The 17,869-nt window shown below is 35.3% G+C and overlaps 1 protein-coding gene across 2 annotated transcripts in view; it reads right to left on the bottom strand.

The window, feature by feature from the left end:
• Nucleotides 1–8,349: 8,349 nt before the first annotated feature.
• Nucleotides 8,350–17,869, bottom strand: part of NFAT5 (nuclear factor of activated T cells 5) — a 129,567-nt gene continuing 120,047 nt past the window's right edge. For both annotated transcript variants that reach the window (XM_051974706.1, XM_051974707.1), the window contains exons 12-14: nt 14,387–16,901; nt 11,451–11,696; nt 8,350–11,022 (exon numbers count right to left, since the gene is read on the bottom strand). In XM_051974706.1, coding sequence (XP_051830666.1) covers nt 11,461–11,696; nt 14,387–16,901 — 2,751 coding nt within the window. In that variant the 3' untranslated portion in view covers nt 8,350–11,022; nt 11,451–11,460. The remainder of the gene's footprint in view (nt 11,023–11,450; nt 11,697–14,386; nt 16,902–17,869) is intronic.

The following is a 17,869-nucleotide window of genomic DNA, read 5'->3' on the forward strand; positions in this document are numbered from 1 at the left end:
TCACAATTGGAATTTGGTAAAATGTCTCTTTTCCTCACTTTTGTAAATGGTTCATTTAACACTGAAATTGTTATTCACTTTTAAATCCATCTTGTCCTGGTTTTTTTCTTTTAAGAGTTCATTAATTGCTTGTTTCTTTCTCTGACATCAAATATTTAAATTCTCCATTTCTTCTTGTTAATCTGGGCATTTTATGTTTCTGTAAATATTCATTTCATTTGGTTTTTTGGCATTTGTTTTAATGGCATATAATTGAATAAAAATTTCTGATTTTATTCATTTCTTTTGAATTTTTTCATGCTTAATATTGATAATTTGGTCTTCCTCTAAAAATCATATTAATGGTCTACCTATTTTATTGCTTTAAGAAACCATTAGATGTTATTTACATTTTGTCAATGTATTTATTTTTATCAATCTCAACTTTCAGAATTTCAATTTTGTAACTTATGGTTTCAATATTTGTTGGTTTTCTAGGTTTGTTTTTTTTTAATTACATGACCAATCTATTGACCTAGTCTTGCCTTATTTTGTTGAAAGGATTTAGGGATATAAATTTTCCATAGGAATGTTTTAATTGCACCTAAAAGTTTTAATATGCTATTTCAGCAGTCATTTTTCTTTGATATAATTTGTTTCTTCTTTTTTGACACATCTATTCTTTAAGAATTAACTTCCAAATAAGTTTTTCTTTTTCCAAAGGCCTTTATCAAATTTTCTATATGCATCTGATATGGGATATTTAACATTTCTTCTTTTCTGTATTTTTGTCATGTTTTTATGATCCAACACATGATCCATTTTTTTCTTCAAGGGTGCTATGCATAGATGAAAATTATGTATAGTCCACTCAAAAATTGCCAGTAATCTATTATATCTAACGAAATTACGGGTTGGGTAACTTTTGGTCAGATCTAAGTCTGAAAAAGTTTCAATTACATTGAGATCCCCAATTATTTTTTTTTTACTTGAAAATTAATGCTGAATTGTATTATTTATTGCCAATATTTCTGTGTAAATACATCCATTTCTTTAGACCCCAGGCTGTGTAGATCAGGCAGTTTTTCTGAAGGGCATAATAGAATAAAGTGATTCCTCCCAGCCCCCAAGTCATCTATCTGCTCAATAACCCTTGTGTGGGGTTTATCCAGTAAACAATAGTCAGTTTGAGCTAAGCCCTCCCCAAGGCATATCCTGCCTTTTTAAAAAAAATCTACCCCTCTCCCCAAATAAATCTACTGTTAAATCTATACCTCCACCAACAATAAAGAAATGGGGAAGAGCTGAAAACTCTTAGCCCACCTCCTCATTAATCCACCAATGAGGGCTATTTGTGAAAAAGTCCAAATGATGTATTCTCAGGCCAATCAGAAAGAAAGACATACCCAGCTATGAAAGATACCCGAAGCCCTCCCTCCAGGTCTTTGGCCAAAGGAAAGGATTCCAAAAAAACCAGACCATGTGCCCCTGCCTAGTTTATTTTGCTCCAGTCGCTTATTTTAACTCCACTCGAAGCCTTCTGTTCCTGTGTTGGTTCCATTCCTGCTGTTGATTGTGTAATTCTCTCAATCTGTCCTCTTTTGTCCCTTGGTCCCCTGCAATCCTCCTTACACAGAGAGTATAGTGAGAGGGCTGTGCTTCCTTCCCCTTCCTTCTCCCTTTACGGCCTGCTCTAGGAAGCTAGGATTGGATTTGCTTGATTCCACTTCCCTCTCAGTTTTCATCTCCCCTCTCCCTAAACCCCCCTTCAACTTATCCAAACCAAACTAGGTATGTGTATACAACTTTCCTTTGCCAGTTCCAATGAAAACGGGTTTCTCTTGGCCCCTTCCTCTCTTACTTGTATGGATTTGAACACTGATTTGCTAAGTTCCACTCCTTCTTCTTTCTTCACTAGTGTAGACTTCCAATTTCTTCCTCTAGAGCTCTCATTTAGAGCTCTTAAAAAGTTTTTTTCCTAGGAATTCCATTGGTCTGTGGCAAATGAGTGGTTTTCTTGGAGGGTTTGCTTGCAGTGAATATTCTCTTTTGGGTTTGTCTTAACTATTCTAATTTAATTTCATCCTTAGTGTTTTCTTTTGTTTATTCATTTTTCCTATCTTACTTTCTGAATACAGACTTTATGTCAGGGCCAAGTTGCTTGTGCTTCTGAAAGATATGGTGGATCTCGTTTAGTCCTAATCTGAGTTATCTGGATCTGGGTAACGAGTACTATGTTGTTCTCAGACCTCATGAGCACTTTGACCTGTCTTGAGATTTTTTTCATTATTTATACGACCATTCTTGTAGAAAAAAAAGTGACACGGTTAACACAACAAAAAGAAAACTTTCGATGTTTTATTTCTGACTGCAGCTGTTTACAGAAATATAGTTGCGAGTATACAAATGTCCCAATAGAAGCAAAATATTTTTAATATTTAACAAGTTATCACAGATAGCTAAAAACATAGATGCAAATGAAATTTCCCCAGAGAACAAACTGAAAACATCTGGTATCAGTGCTCTGAAAATCCCAACTATGAAAGCCATATACACAAAAATGCACAGAAGAACATCTGGTGCTACCTTCACATCATTGCAGGACAATGGAAGAAGGTAGCTCAGTGGTTGATCAGTGTGCTCTAGCAAAAAAAAAAAAAAAAAAAAAAAAGGCAGAAAGGCAGATAAACCACTTGGTTAAAGAATGGGTTACTGAAAAATTACAGCATACTGAAAGATTAAATTAAAAGAACAACAAAAATGTCAAAAGGAACAACTGCTTGGAGCTTATCTAAGAAAGCAAGAATAAGGTGAACTAACGCATTCACTAGATCAAAATGAAACAACTCAAATTCAATGGAATAAATAAGAAGTCACTAAAATTCCTGATTTTAGTGTGATGAAGTACATCTACAAGTCACATCTCAAACATCATATTTTTAGTAAAGGAAAAAGGCCAGAGGGCTATAACATAGAAGAGTAATACAACCAAGAAAATTCTATAAACAAAACCTAAAAAGTAACATATGGGGTAATTCAGGGATATTTAAAGTTTAGTTGAGATAGATTTTTGATAGTAATAGTTGCATTGGAAGATGACTAAAGAGATGGTAGAATTCTTTGAGTACCCAAACTAGGGTGCTGGTCAATGAAAGAGGTCATCCCTTACGATTTGATAGCACTTGGACTTTTCAAAGTATTTTCATACATAATATTTCATTTAAGTCGTAAGAGCCTTGTTCGGATACGCAGACTGTTACTCTTATTTTATAGATGAAGAAATTAAAGCTTGGAGAATTTAAATGACTTGCCCAAGATCACACAGCTAGTAAGTGGTAAAGTTAGCACTAGAACTTGGGTCTTCATATCTCCCGAATTCAGGGTCCTTGACAATTAGGAATGTACAGCATCATATACCACAGCAATTCTCAAATAAGGGTGGAGAAACTGGCTCTTCATCTTGTGCCTATATAATTGCCATTGCTAAGTTTCCCAAGGTAATCCATGTGAAAGGAAGTAAAAATTTTGAGAGGTCACATATTTCATATATTTTGGTGCCTGAAATGTGTAAAGTCTGTGTGCTTTATTTTATAATGAGATCAGTTCAGAGCTAGGTAGGAGTTGAAAACAGATAAAGCAACAGTGTATACATGGCAAGAAAGGGGATAAGGAATTATTAAGAAAGCACATGAATTATTGAAAAAAATTTGCTTGCCTTTATGATTCAATTGACTAAATCTTATTTTATTTGGCATTTGTTTTAGATTTTCTTTGGTGAACTTAAGGAAGGACATGAAGAACAGTCACACAGCATGGGCAGGCATGGAGATTGCAATCTGTTTTTTGAGGGTTTATTCGTGTTAATGAGATCATAGAACTATTAGAGCAAAAATGAATATTCATAATGAAAAACATAATAGCTTGTTTCACTTCTAGATGAAGCATAGGTTATGACAAGTATCTATTACTAACAGTGTTCTCCATCAAGTTCTTGTACACAGCAAGACCAGTCTGTGAATTCTCCTAGAAGGCTACTTTGATTTTTACCTTAAAACAACAACAACTAAATTACAGTGCTAAGATAAATGCTTTTTCTAAAACTAGTCAGGTTATTTACTAGAGTAGAAAATTGAAATATGGGATGAGGAGCTGGATAGTAAGCACAAGTTATCAACTTTACAAAAATTATAAGATTGCAAATAACTGAGGGAAATGAGAATATAATTCATTTCCTTAGAAATTAATAGTCATATGGCTTTTGAAATTGTTTAGGTTCGAACTAGTTGGCCATTTTGTTGCCTACCTCACACACACAACTCAGTGAGTACAAGGAATGAAAGACGTTTTAGTTTTGATAAGCGCTCCAGCCACAGCAGGGCCATCTCATGCTGGTAAGTAAGTAAAAAGCTTGTCTCACCACTGTACACAATGTACCCATTCGATGAACAGAAGACTTTAGCACCTGTCAGGTTTCATTAAAAATTAAAAGACAGAACAATCCAAATATGTTTAAATCAAAGCCATTTTATGCAAAAGTTTTAATGAAGACAATGTTATACCAGATAATTAGCTCAACATTATTTGTAATCAAACTGAGTCTATGTGTATCCAAACATATATATTTAAACTCTTCATTTCTACAGATTCTACTGAGGATAAATTGATGAAATTTAATAGCATTGTTCATAAATCATTAGGGATAAGTTGTTGTAAGTTTATATAATACCAACATGGTTACATGTTGAGTACCAAAAAAAAAAAAAAAAAAAAAAACTTCTGCTAGATCATTATATATAGCATACATATATACATATACTATATGTACATATAATATATGTACAAAATTATATATCATAATGTTTATATACATAACAAAAATACATGGAATTAATCCTCAAACATTTGGGCTGACAAAAAATTTTAATGTGCTTGGTTTTATTATTTTTAAAAAGACAAAACAGATTTACTCATGCCTAATGTTTTTCCTTTATGACTGGCTAAATTTCAAAGCCTTAATCCTAATTATACAGATCATTTGGAAGATATTCACACAATACAGTTACATACCCACAGTGTCTTGGTTTACCAAGACAAAAACGACAAAGTACCTCAGATCATTAAAAAGTATTCACTAATAAAGAATGACCACTATTTAGCACCCTTAACTTCTTTGTTATGATTAAAGTGCATACTGTGAATTGGATATTAAAAATACTGCATCTAAAGGTCTGCAGTCTCAAGGTGCCATGAACAGTCATGAAAATACTCATAAAACAAGAGCAATTCCTTATCACTGGAGTTTTTCCGCAAGTGTCTCCTTCCAAGAGATTCATATTCATGATTTCTTAACTATGAGAAGGTTGTGCTAGCTATCATTTAGGAATACATAATGGAATTTCATCTCATCATCTTATTAACTTGATCTTCAATTTTCCCTTTCAATCTATATTGCTATTGCTAATCCCTACTTAAGCTCAATTTTTTTCTATTACATCGTGCAGATTTTTAAATATATTCAAATCAGGAGAGGGCCATAAGACAAAGTTTAATTTGTTTGATTGCCTAACTATATCTGTTGTAAAGAAATCACCTTTGCTCTTCAGTAGTTCAGGTGCAACTTTTTTTTCAACAAGTTTTTGAAATGAGATAAACTGAAATTCTAATATACTCATAGAAAAATGAATGAGAAATAGAAACACTACATTTTCTCCTCCTTCTAAATATGGGTGTGATGAAGTTTTCCTTAAACAGTGCTTCAGAAATGTAATTCTTCTCTTAAAAACATGGTAAACACTTTACAAACCTCTTTCTTGGTATTTTTAAACTGCACTGAGTTACAAGTATGGTGTGATGTCATAAGTATTCTATTAACACATATAAATTATAAGTGGATCAAAATTGATAACAATGAGAAACAGCTCACTTATAGTAACTTTTATATAATATCCAAATAATAAAAGATAGATTTTTTCCCTCATCCTCAAAAGAGTTTAATAAAATATTTTAGTTATATGACAAAGGGGGATTAAAAACTTATGGAAAATATTTTTCAGGCAATGTTTCTTAACAGAAATTTCAAGGCAGTAGTTAAGAAACAGAGAAAAGACTAGCAGGAAATAATGTAAAGGACAATACTATAACTATCAGTGTAAAGGTATACATTTTCTGGCAATGCTAAACAAAATTTTTTAAAGATGGCATTGTCAAAGTAAGAAAGGCACTTGAAAACAAGTATTTAATCTGGATTTATAAAAAATTTTTTAAAGGCTTCCTGAATTATATCAGATAAGTAGTGGTAGAATACCTGAACTACATCCATTAATGAAAGTTAGCATGGAACAGAAGGAACCTTCCCCTCCTCCCCCCCCCCCCCCCCCCCCAGCAAAACAGCCAATTGGAGCTCAAGAAACGTAATCAGGTAAGATATAAAGTGTTAACTGAATAAAGTCATAACTGAAGTAAATTTGTTTTGCTATCTTGATATTATTACATTATGAACATTACCTACCTATTTTATTACTAAATTATTTCCAAAAAAATTCTTTTGAACCAAATAAGTGGAGGATGGAAACTACCTTACTCTACACTATATTGTCCTTCCATAAAGATGACACTATTCATATTACTAGAACACATAGTTTTCATTTTTCCCCCATTACTTGTGATGGTTAGCCATATCCTCTACTCAAGCAGTCCTCATAGTAACAAAGGTATACATCTATAAAAGATGCTTGTCCCAAAAAAGTGGTACAATCTATGACAATGAAAAGAATGAAGTTAACTGGCTCATAGGATATTAATTTGCCAATTAGCAAAGATATTAGGAGAGAAAATTTCATAATAAAACAAATTTTTAAGATTCCATCTATTAAATGTTTGTAAACACATTTATATTGAAATTTGGGTCTATGCATTATTAAGGCAATATTCTGTTCCAGTCTTTACTTCCAGATATTTCTCAGGTTTCATTATTGGGGGGGAGGAGGGGAGGAGGGAAACACATTTTGTTTTAATGTCACTTCTTAAACAATGAAATATATTTAAAATGGAAAAAATGGAAAACTCAATTTTATTAATTTTTCTGATAAATAAAAATCATTAAAATGTTTTAGATTAATATTGGGCTAAAAACGTTGTGAATCTTGAATCAAAGGTATTTTATTTATAAAGGTAGCTGTGACCTCTTATGTTAAAGTTCAGAATTAAAAACAAATCTCCAGTTATTCTCTATACTTGTATCAAAGCATAATGGAATGAATAACCAGAGAAACCACATACACACACAGACACACAGACACACACTCACACACACACACACACACACACACACACACACACACACACACACACACACACACACACACACACTCACACACTCACACACACAGATAAGCTCCAAGCATAAGTGTTCATTGCTGAAATTAAGAACATGTTGAATATAGCAATATGAAGGAAATAAGATGTGGTTCACAGTATATTTAGGTCCTTCTGCCACGAAACAATTCTGACCAATTGTTTCTTCTAAGGCTCTTTGCTGGCTCACTGAAAGTCTCTTTCCCATCTGTAACAGTTGTTTGAAAGCAGCAGTATTAGCACAAACCAACCATTGAGCTTTACCCTTCATTCAAAATACAAATACTTTTTGTAACCAAATCACGTGTTCAGAATGTTGTACACTTAACATTGACCTAAAATAGATAACGTAAATTTAACAAAGTAAAAAATAAAGTCACCATTAGTGGGTTAACAGGAATATGGTAGCACAGCACAGCCCTTGAATAACAACCCCTAAATTTATGAAACACATGAAAATTGGGTTTTCTTTCTCTACTCCAAACTGGGAATCAGTACAATTCAGGTTATAAGTACTGTTCTCAACAAGATATTGTAAAACAGAAAATTGGTCCCCGTTGACTTGGCACTGACAATCAATTATTTCCCAATAATAAACATTCTTCTAAATAAGGTAAATCAGTACACAAGTCAGTCTTTTTATAAGATGAAGTTATAACCACAGTGTTACCAAATATTCCAGTCCTGGAATATGGTGAATAAAAGGGTCTCATTGAAGCTTCTGGATCATCATTGAAAAAAAATATTCTAGGAAAACCCAAAAATGAACTGACCAAAAGAATTTTATTTCTATGCCCCAATTTTATAGCAGCTGGGTACAATCACCCTGATACTATACTTGACATTCTATGCACTATTAGGGCTTTACATTTTGGAAGTGAAGCACTGGGTTACGGTTGATCTTTTTCATTTCTTGAACTATACATCCTAGGGAATTTTTCTCTTCTTCAATGGAGAAGATAAAGAGGGAAAGAAAAATATTTTTGGTTTAGAGAATTTAAAATGTAACTCTGGGCATTATATGGTGAGGAAAATGTTCTTTATTAAAACTGTAATATGGTTTTAGTGTATTTATAAATAAAAGGCATAGAACAAGTAAGCCAATTAATAATAATAACAATAATAAAATATTAAATATATAGTGAGCAAAAGCTGATTGGCTCATTCTGGTGAAACACCACATGACACAATTGCCAAAATTGGTTTCCTTACTCCAACACATTGCTGAGTGACAAACACAGCAAACACAGTGAAGTTGCCTTTAGCCCACTAATATAACAATGCACTGCCCGATGGAATGGCCACAGATGAACAGGTCATTTCTGTTGCAAAAAGTACTTAAATACTTAATAAAGACATAACAAAACCCCCCTCACTGTTATCAGACGCCACGTTGTGGTAGAACATCAGACAAACTCACAAATTTACCACAAAAATGTGTGGCAAAAAGAATAGTTTATATATATGTATATATATATATATATAAATTTTTTATATTTATGCCAATGTACTCACTCAGTACAAATAGCAAAATAGTATACCATTTCCTAAATACAAAATATAGCTTTCCAAAAAAATGAAACACACATTAGATATAAACCATCCAAAACTTGAACGATTGAAAACTGTATTCAAAATTAAATGACCCAGAGCAGGTCTCTTTCTGAAAAGTTCCCTTCATATCGGCAAGAAGCCTGTACTACTGAAAACGTAATTCAATGCCTCTCAATCAGAGAGAGAAGGAAAGAAAGAGAAAGGGAGAAGGAAAAGAAGAGGGAGAAGGAGGAAGGGGGGGGAGGAAGGAAAGGGAGAGGGAGAGGGAGATTGGGAAGAAAAAATAAAGAAGGTAGGGAAAAGAAAGAAAAGGGTAAAGACAGTGAGAAAAATATGCTTGTGAGAGAAGAAAAGAGAAGACTGTGGTAAAGACAAGATAAAGCATACAAATAACAGAGAAAGACCATCACAAATAAGAAAAATCTAGTTATAAAAACAAAACCAACACCACCACATTTCTACACAATTCAGCTGAGTATACAAAGATAGAAAAACAATACAGTAAACAGAAAAGTCGAACAATTTTCAGGCTATTCTGTACGTAAAACAATAAAACAAAGTGAAACTGACAAGAACACCAAAGCCATTATACAGGATTTAGAAGCTACACACACCAGCTTGGCTCTAAACGGCAAGAACAGCTTTCTACATGCCACAAGGAGAACAGGAAAAAGCACATGGCTAGACAAGAGGTTGTAGTGAGAAGCAAACATTCCTTGGGTTGGTCAAAGCACCCAAACTGTATAACCAGTGCTACACCTGCAAGTCCCGGAGTGTGTTCTTTTGCTCTTTATAGATATAAACAAGTGAATTCTTCATTTTAAGTGAACAGTATGACCCTGTAAAGCCTAAGGCTCATGGGAACTATCAGGAAAGTGACCACTTCAAAATTGTAAAGCACTGAGGTGACAAGTTTATGACAGTCACTGCAGCTCAGGGAGAAGTGGTATTTCAAGAAAACTTAGCTTTTGTTTCCCATTGGAGGGAAAATTTTTTTTTGAAGACTTTACAACAGCACCGTTCATGGGAAAAAATGCATCGTCTTTCCTGGAGTCAATTCCTACCCTTCCCAATTAATGAAAGGGATCTTTTCTCCTTCCCTGTGTTGCAGGACTTGCTAGATCACCTTGGGTCAAAGGGGTCTTATTTTCTTTAAGCTGCTAGAGGATCCTAAAGCCAGTAATGTATTCATAGTTGCTTACAACCAAACTAAAAAGTGAAGAAAAATCATGGGAACATATAAAAAAGGAATGTTGGTCTAAGGCTGAGTTATAATAAGTTGTGACCGAAGAATGCAAATTAGATTACAATGAACTTCAGCCATTCAAATTACTCCTACAGGACAGGATATCATAGAAAATTAAAAAAAAATACCATAAATTGTCCCCTTCATTTCTGTAGAACAAGATCATTACTATTCTATGCACAATCATAGACTAACATCTTTGTACAAACATACAGAAAATCATGAACAACTCTGATGTGGAGCCTTAAAACATTACAGCCATGCCCAGTTTCACAAACAGAGTCGTCTGCTTACACAGACAGATTTGTCCTCTCTACAGTTTGTCCTACTACAGCTTGTCACTGGGTAAGCTCCTCAGGCTCTCCATGAAAACTGACAACATGATTCTTTTACTTTGACCAATAGCTGTGCTTTTTACTTGGACGATATCAACTTCAATTATGGATATCCTTTTTACAGAAATCTTAACAGAAAAGATGTAGGAAAGAAAAATAACGAACAATTAAAAAGTAAAATGACATTATGAGTTATTTTCTAATAGCAATAATGACCAAGTGTACTAGACTTGAATTCATACTGTGCCTTATAGAGGCACTGTGCTTAGGAAGAGAGTAGCAATTAAATTTACTGTATGGGAACACAAAACATAAATCCTTAGTCATTATTGCTATTAGGAATATGAAATATGACAATATTATTGATTAATCACTGCAATTAAGTAGCACAAATGTGCTCTTTTGCAGGGAGGATAAAAATCTATATATTTAGTCAAATATAGTTTTTTGGTGTAATTTTTTTTTTATAGAGCAACTTAATTCCATACACTTTAATACAATTGTAGTCACAAGCTCCAAGAGCATCCTGGAACTGGGTTTTTCTTCACAGAATTTCTGCAAAAAAAAAAAACAAGAAAAAGAGAAGAATTAAATATAATCAACTGAAAAACTATTTACCAGCTTATTTTTACCTTCAAAGATCATTAAGTAAAACTTAATTCTTAGAACTATAATTTATTATATTTCTTCTTCTTCTTCTTCTTTTTTTTTTTTTTAGCATTTTCTGGAATTCAATATTCAATTTCTTATGCGACATAAAAATGAAATCTTTTGGCATCTTACCTAAACTTATAGAGACAGTAAATTCTATTCATATTTCAAAATTCTTGGGCCTTTGGGGTTTGAAGTGGTCAAAATTATCGAAAAATCCCATGAAATGCTCTGAAAACATTCATCCAAGTGTAACTTATTCGTGTCATTTAAAGACTATCTAATCTCTTATAGGAGGAAATAAGACTACTAAACCAAAATGGACCACTTACTCATATGCAGTTAAAATGAGCCTGTCAAGTTGTTCCCCTGATTTTGCAATGAAACAAGCAAATCAATTTTTTCAATGTTCTGGTTGGTGTTTATAGATGATGATAGTGAAGAATTTTCTGGCATTTGCTGAGACAGAAGTGTTGTCACAGGTGGCTGACCCTCATTTTGAGGTTGACTTGGCTGACTTATAGCCATTAGCTGATCTGGCAATGTTGCTGGTCCAGGAGTTAAAAGCTGGCCACAATCTATAGAGACATTTAAAATAAAATCATTTAAATTCTGTAAGCTACTCAAGTTACGCAAGTATTTTCTTTTTTTTTTCCCCTCAACAGTATTTTATTTTTCCAAATACATGTAAAAATAGTTTTCAACATTCATTTTTTGTAATTTTGTGTTCCAAATATTTCTCCTTCCTTCCCTTCACTTCCCCTTCCCAAGACAGAAAGCAATCTGACAAACATTTCTTTCCCTTCATGATATTAATTCCCTCTCATGTGGTTCAATGATCAGTTTTTTTTTTTAATTCTCAAAATTATGTGACTAACTGCCTATTGTACATCTCCAACTAAATATCACACACACACACACACACACACACATACACACACAGAGTATTGGAGAATAAAAGAAAACTCCGTCTTATGAAGTTGAAAGAAATAATTCACTGAGAGTAGAAGAAAAAGATTCCCACAATGTAGTGCATTAGGAGACCAGAATTTGAGGTCAAGATACAAAATAAGATAAAAAACATATTCTCTCTGCCCCTCAAGGAACCTACATTCTATTGAAAGAAACAACATCTCATGAATTTTCTTTTTTGTAGTCACATCATCTTCCTGTAGCTTTTTCCCAAATCTTTGTGTCTAGCTCTAAACTTCTCTTCTGAATTCCAGTATGTCTGCCTTTCACTTTCCAATTAACAGCTTAAAATACTGGGAAACAATATATAAAATTCTAGTGGAAAGGGAATTATCATATATACAGTTAATGCTCTAAGAGCAATTGGTCAAAACAGAGTTCAGTGACAAAGATGATGCTCCTCTAAGGCACAATCAGTGATTAGTTTCTTCTCCAGTAAAGGGTTTTGTACTTCACTCCCAAGCCCTGTTCTCTACCCTGCACCACACTACCTTCCAGAAATTACCTCACCTCTTTTACAAGGGGACTGAGTCCAGATGGAGTTAGTCATTTTTCCTCTCCTCAACATCTCAAAAACCTTCAGCATCTTTGCCTGTCCTTTCCTTGTTTGCTCAGAACACAAGGTACCCTTCTTGCCAAGGCCTTCCCATCTTTTATTTGTGCTTCCTGCCATTTTTCTAGAAATTTACTCCCTTAATCATTCTCTCACTCTCTCATTTTTAATCTAAGTCTGCATCTGCTGGCTCTTTCTCAACAGTCTAAAAATTTGCTCAGGTCTCTCTTCTAAAACCAAACCTATAAATCCTTCCTTGATACTCTTAAATTGTTCTTTTTCTCCCTGTGAAAACTCCTGGATCAGAAAGTTCCCTTCACCAATGGAAGTCTAAGGTGAACCCTTAGAAAGAGAACCCTATACATACCATTCATTCTTGAATACTTGGCAATATGACTTCCAGCTAGAACAATCTAAACAAACGTCTTTCTCTAGAACATCAGTAATCTCATTTGCTAAAGCTGACGCCTTGTTCTCACCCTTCTACAGAGTGTGACACTGAGAACGACTTTTTTCTCCTGTATAATTTCCCCTTATCTTAGTTCTTGGCACAAAGGAGACAAGTAATTAATACTTGTTGATTTATTCTATTAACTTTGTCTTTGCAGGTTCTCCTACCTGTTAAGCTGGTCTTTTCCAATCTTCTCCATTAATTCACTGCTCTCCTCTATCACAAATAAGTATAAGCCAAGGTTTATATTAACCCTGCTTCTTTCTCTACTGTTTCCCCATCCAGATTGAAAACTGTACAACAGGATTCAGTTACCAGGTTTATGTATAAATCTGTGAGTCTTGTTCTAAATTCTACCCTGAATGCTAGTCTTTTCTGTCCACTGTATTACTATACTATCTACAACCAAACACAACTCATGTTCAAACCTAAATTCATTATTTTCCTTCTGATTTTTTTTCTCTCTCCCATCTACCTTCCCTATTTCAATTGATAGGTTCACTAAACTCCCCATCACTCAGGTTTAAAACCAAAGCCTCAGTTGATCCTTCCACTTTTCATACACAATCAGATATGAGACCCTATTGAGTTTATCTCTTACATTATCTTACATTTTTTCTCTACTTCTATTGTTCCTACTTAATTTTTAAACCTCATTACCTCTTGCCTTGACTTTTCTCAAAACCTCTTAACTGGTTTCAATGATCCTACTTTCTCCCTTCCTCAAGTCTATCTTTTACACAACTGGCAAAATAATCTTAATACACCACTCTTTCCAAATCACTCTTCTCAGAAATATTCTGTAGCTTATTATTACCTTTGGGAGAAAATGCCAACTTTGTCAGGAATTAAAAGGTCTACACAGTCTGGATCCAAGTCACATTTTCTATTTCGAGTTAAGATTTTATCAAATAAGTTACCAATGTAACTTACTATGTAAAATACTTTGAAAATTTTAAATTGTTATATAAATACTTGCTATTACTATCGTTATTATTGTCATTTCACAGGATCTCCCTTCGTTTACTTTCTTTCTCTGCTAAACTGGTCTACTATCTGTTCCTTGAACTTAACCTGATGTTTCCTGCCTCTATGTAATATCTCTGAACTGCCTATGTAGTATAGTGAATAGAATGCTGACCCAGGAGTCAGAAAGATCTAAGTTCAAGTCCAGATGTCTGTAGCATGGGGAAAAAGCTTATATGGAGACTAAACTTACAAAGTTATTAAAAAAATGTCAACTCTCAATTGTTAAGTCATATACACATAAGCAGTAATAAAACACCACTTACTATTCTGAATGCCAAATAAAAACATTCCTGAAGTTTGCTGAGATGAGCCAGGAGAATTCTGCAATTGGTTCATCGAGCCTCCCGTTGTGTTGTGAAATAAATTAGTCTGCTGTGGAGGTGAAGCTGCAGCTCCCTGGATTCCTGGCATGTTGTTCTGAGAAGAGTAAAGAGGAGGCTGCTGCAGGTCTGGCTGGTTCATACTGGTCTGCAAGGCAGACATGGAAGCTGAAGAGATGAAGAGTGTGACTTGCTGCTCTTGTGAACTAGGTGACCCTTGGACCAGCTGAATCTGGGGAGAGGTATGGAACAAAGATGGCTGAGGTGGCTCAGCCTGGGTGGATCCTGGGGTCTGAAGGGATGAAACTGTATTCTGGTTCTGAAACTGCATGGGCTGTTGTTCTTGATTCATTGATGCCATGTTATTTTGTGGGTGAAATATAGACTGGTTCTGCTGTTCTGGGTTGGCCAGTGGATTCTGATTTGGGTTGAAAATCATATTTGGTGGCGGTTGCTTTGGGGATGCCATTGTAGCCATGGTATTCTGATTACTGAATAAAATATTCTGTTGTTGCTGCTGCTGTTGCTGTTGTTGCTGCTGCTGCTGCTGCTGTTGTGGATCTTGGGATGAAGAGCTGTTCTGGATGGCTACCATTGAATGCTGAGCCTGGAAGATTGTCCCTTGTTGGTTCTGGGCCATTGAATTTGGTGGGAGAGCACCTAAAGATACTGAAGGCTGAAACAAACCCTGCTGAGAGGGTTGGGCCTGTTCTTGGGCAAGCATAGGTGACTGAATATGGGATATCTGTGTCTGCTGCTGAAAAGCTGTTTGTTGCTCAGTGCTGGGTGCTGCCTGGAGGGGAGAAATGGAGTTCTGTGTAGTAAAAAATGAGATCTGTTCTTCTTGAGACACTGTGTTATTCTGAAGTGTATTTATAGAACTCTGAGAAAGGAACAAGTTGGTTGGCTGCTGGTCTTGAGGAACAGAAGAGCCTTGCAGTACAGCCATGGTACCCTGGGAATGAAACATCGAAGACTGCAATTGCTCAGAGGGTGAAGTGGAAGTTTGATTGTGGACAATGGGACTTGGGCTGTGAAAAAGAGAACCTTGAGTTTCCTGGGATATATTCTGAGCCTCCCCGATAGAATTTTGTGGGTGAAAAAGCTGAGCCTGTGAATGAGAAGGCTGCTGTATAAAGCTCCCAGACTGAAGAGACAATATCTCATTACTCTGCTGGAACAGACCATTACCCTGTGGTTGAGTAGCACTGTTCTGAACAGCCATCATATTTTTGGTAGATGAAAAAAGGTTGACTTGAGGTTGATTTTCTCCACTGTGCTGCATCTGTACCATAGTCTGAAATACATTGTTTTGTATCTGTTTTACTTGTCCTCCTGTCTCTTCTCCATCTGTTGAATTTGAAGTCTGAAACATGGTAGGACCTGGTGTTGCAACTTGCTGTGTTGTAGTAGTAGAAGTTTCATTCCCAGAAACTGAAGGAGAAGAGAACAATTCACATTGCATTTGCATGTCCTCATTGGTAGATAATGCACTCATCATATGTGATGCTTGCTGGTAAACTGGAGATTGTTGGAGGTTTCCATTGGCAGAGGCAGTTGAAGAGAATAATTCAGACTGCATTTGGGCAGCTGCCTGGCAGATACTCTGCTGCATTTCCATCACCATGGCTGCTGATGATTCCATCGCTTGCTGCTGCTGCTGCTGCTGCTGTTGCTGCTGCTGCTGCTGTTGATTGGATAATGTATTTTCAGCTTGAGGATGAACATTTTCAGCTCTTCCAGTCATTAAATTTTCTGGCCTGGCATGGACAGCTGGTTCTGTTGAAGAAAATATTCCAGGACTTACAGTGTTTTGAATTTGACTGACTTGCTGAAAAATGTCAGCACTAAGCTGTTCCTGGACATTCTCATTGCCATCTGAAGCAGAAAACAAAACTGAAGATAACTGCTGCTGGGCCTCCAGGACTTGCTGGACCAAATCCACATTTCCACTGCTGCTGCTGGCAGCACCGGCTGTAAAATTTCCAGCTTGTAACTGCTGTATGGTATTTTGTAGCTGACTCACACTGTTTGGTGGTGAGAAAATGTTGGATGAAATCTGTTGTTGCAAAGTCTGTCCTTGTTCTTGCAGGGGTGACGGCTGCTGTTGCTGTGACGCCTCAGTCAACTGAGACAAATTCACCACAGTGCCCTCAGACTGCAACACCTCTCTAGATTGGGGTTCTCTGCTCTGAAACTGGGTCGCCTGCTGCAACAGTGCATCGCTGCTGGACAGCTGGCCAGCAGCAGGACCTGCTGAAAAAGTCCCTGGTTGTGAAATGTCTTGTGTCTGCAGAGTTGTCAAAGTCTCTGGGTTGTACACTTTACTAGACTGAATTTGCTGTTGCTTTTCATTTTCAGGAGGTAAGTGGGAAGATGATGATGAAAAAGATCCACTTCCGGATATGTTGGAAATATTTTCTAATGTTTGCTGAGTTGATCCAACTGCCTTTGTTGCCTAAAAAACAAAAAAATCCCCCAAAGATATACTAACAATGAGACTTGAATATCAGAAGTATGGAGAAAACAAAGTTATACTAGCTCAATCTAGGAGCATCCTGGCATTTTGAACATATACAAAGAAGCCCCAAACTAGAACTAAGGGCTGTCCTATTGGGAAATGACTAAACAAATTAAGGAATGCGAATGCAATAGATTATTGTGCCATAAGAAGGGCAAAACAATTTTTTTCAGAGAAAATGAGAAAGACTTCTATGAAGTGATGCAGAGTAAAGTTAGTAGAACTAAGAGAATGGTGTATATAACAACAATATTAGAGAGAAAAAATAATTTTGAAAAACAGAACTCCTTTCAATGAATGAGAAAGTAGGAGTTCAGAAGATTGAAAATAAAACAACCACTACCAACTGTGAACTGCCAGAGAAGTGATACAAAATGCAGGGGGAAAAAACTCACAATTTTACACACAGCCAGCAGGAAAATGTATTTTTGCTGGTCTATGTATCTTCATATGAAAGTATTTGTTCCTCTGTATTGTTTTGTTGAGGGAGATGAGTGTGAGAGAGAATAAATGCTTCTAAAATCTTTTAAAAAAGGAATGAATTTGTCATTCCTAACTCTATTTAGGAAAGCTAATACTGTGTTTTTCATACTTTAGAGACAATAATGATACTCAGTGTGCCTTAGTAAAATAGCCAAACAAGGAGACCCCCCAAAAAATTTTTAAAACTCATAGATGTTGGGAATACTAATAGAATAATGGCCAAAATAATTAAATGTTGTGGTCTTTAATATTTAAGTTTTAATATATATCACTAACATTGAAGCAAGTAAAGAAGAACAAAGGTAAGAAAGGAAATATAGGAGACATGAGGAAAATACAGTACTGCATAGAGCTCTTGCTAATACTCAACATGCCATTCAATTCTGTCTTAATTCCTTCCTCCTTAAAAATTTATAATTGAA

This window comes from Antechinus flavipes, chromosome 2 (genome assembly GCF_016432865.1).
Source record: "Antechinus flavipes isolate AdamAnt ecotype Samford, QLD, Australia chromosome 2, AdamAnt_v2, whole genome shotgun sequence".
NCBI lineage: Eukaryota > Metazoa > Chordata > Mammalia > Dasyuromorphia > Dasyuridae > Antechinus > Antechinus flavipes.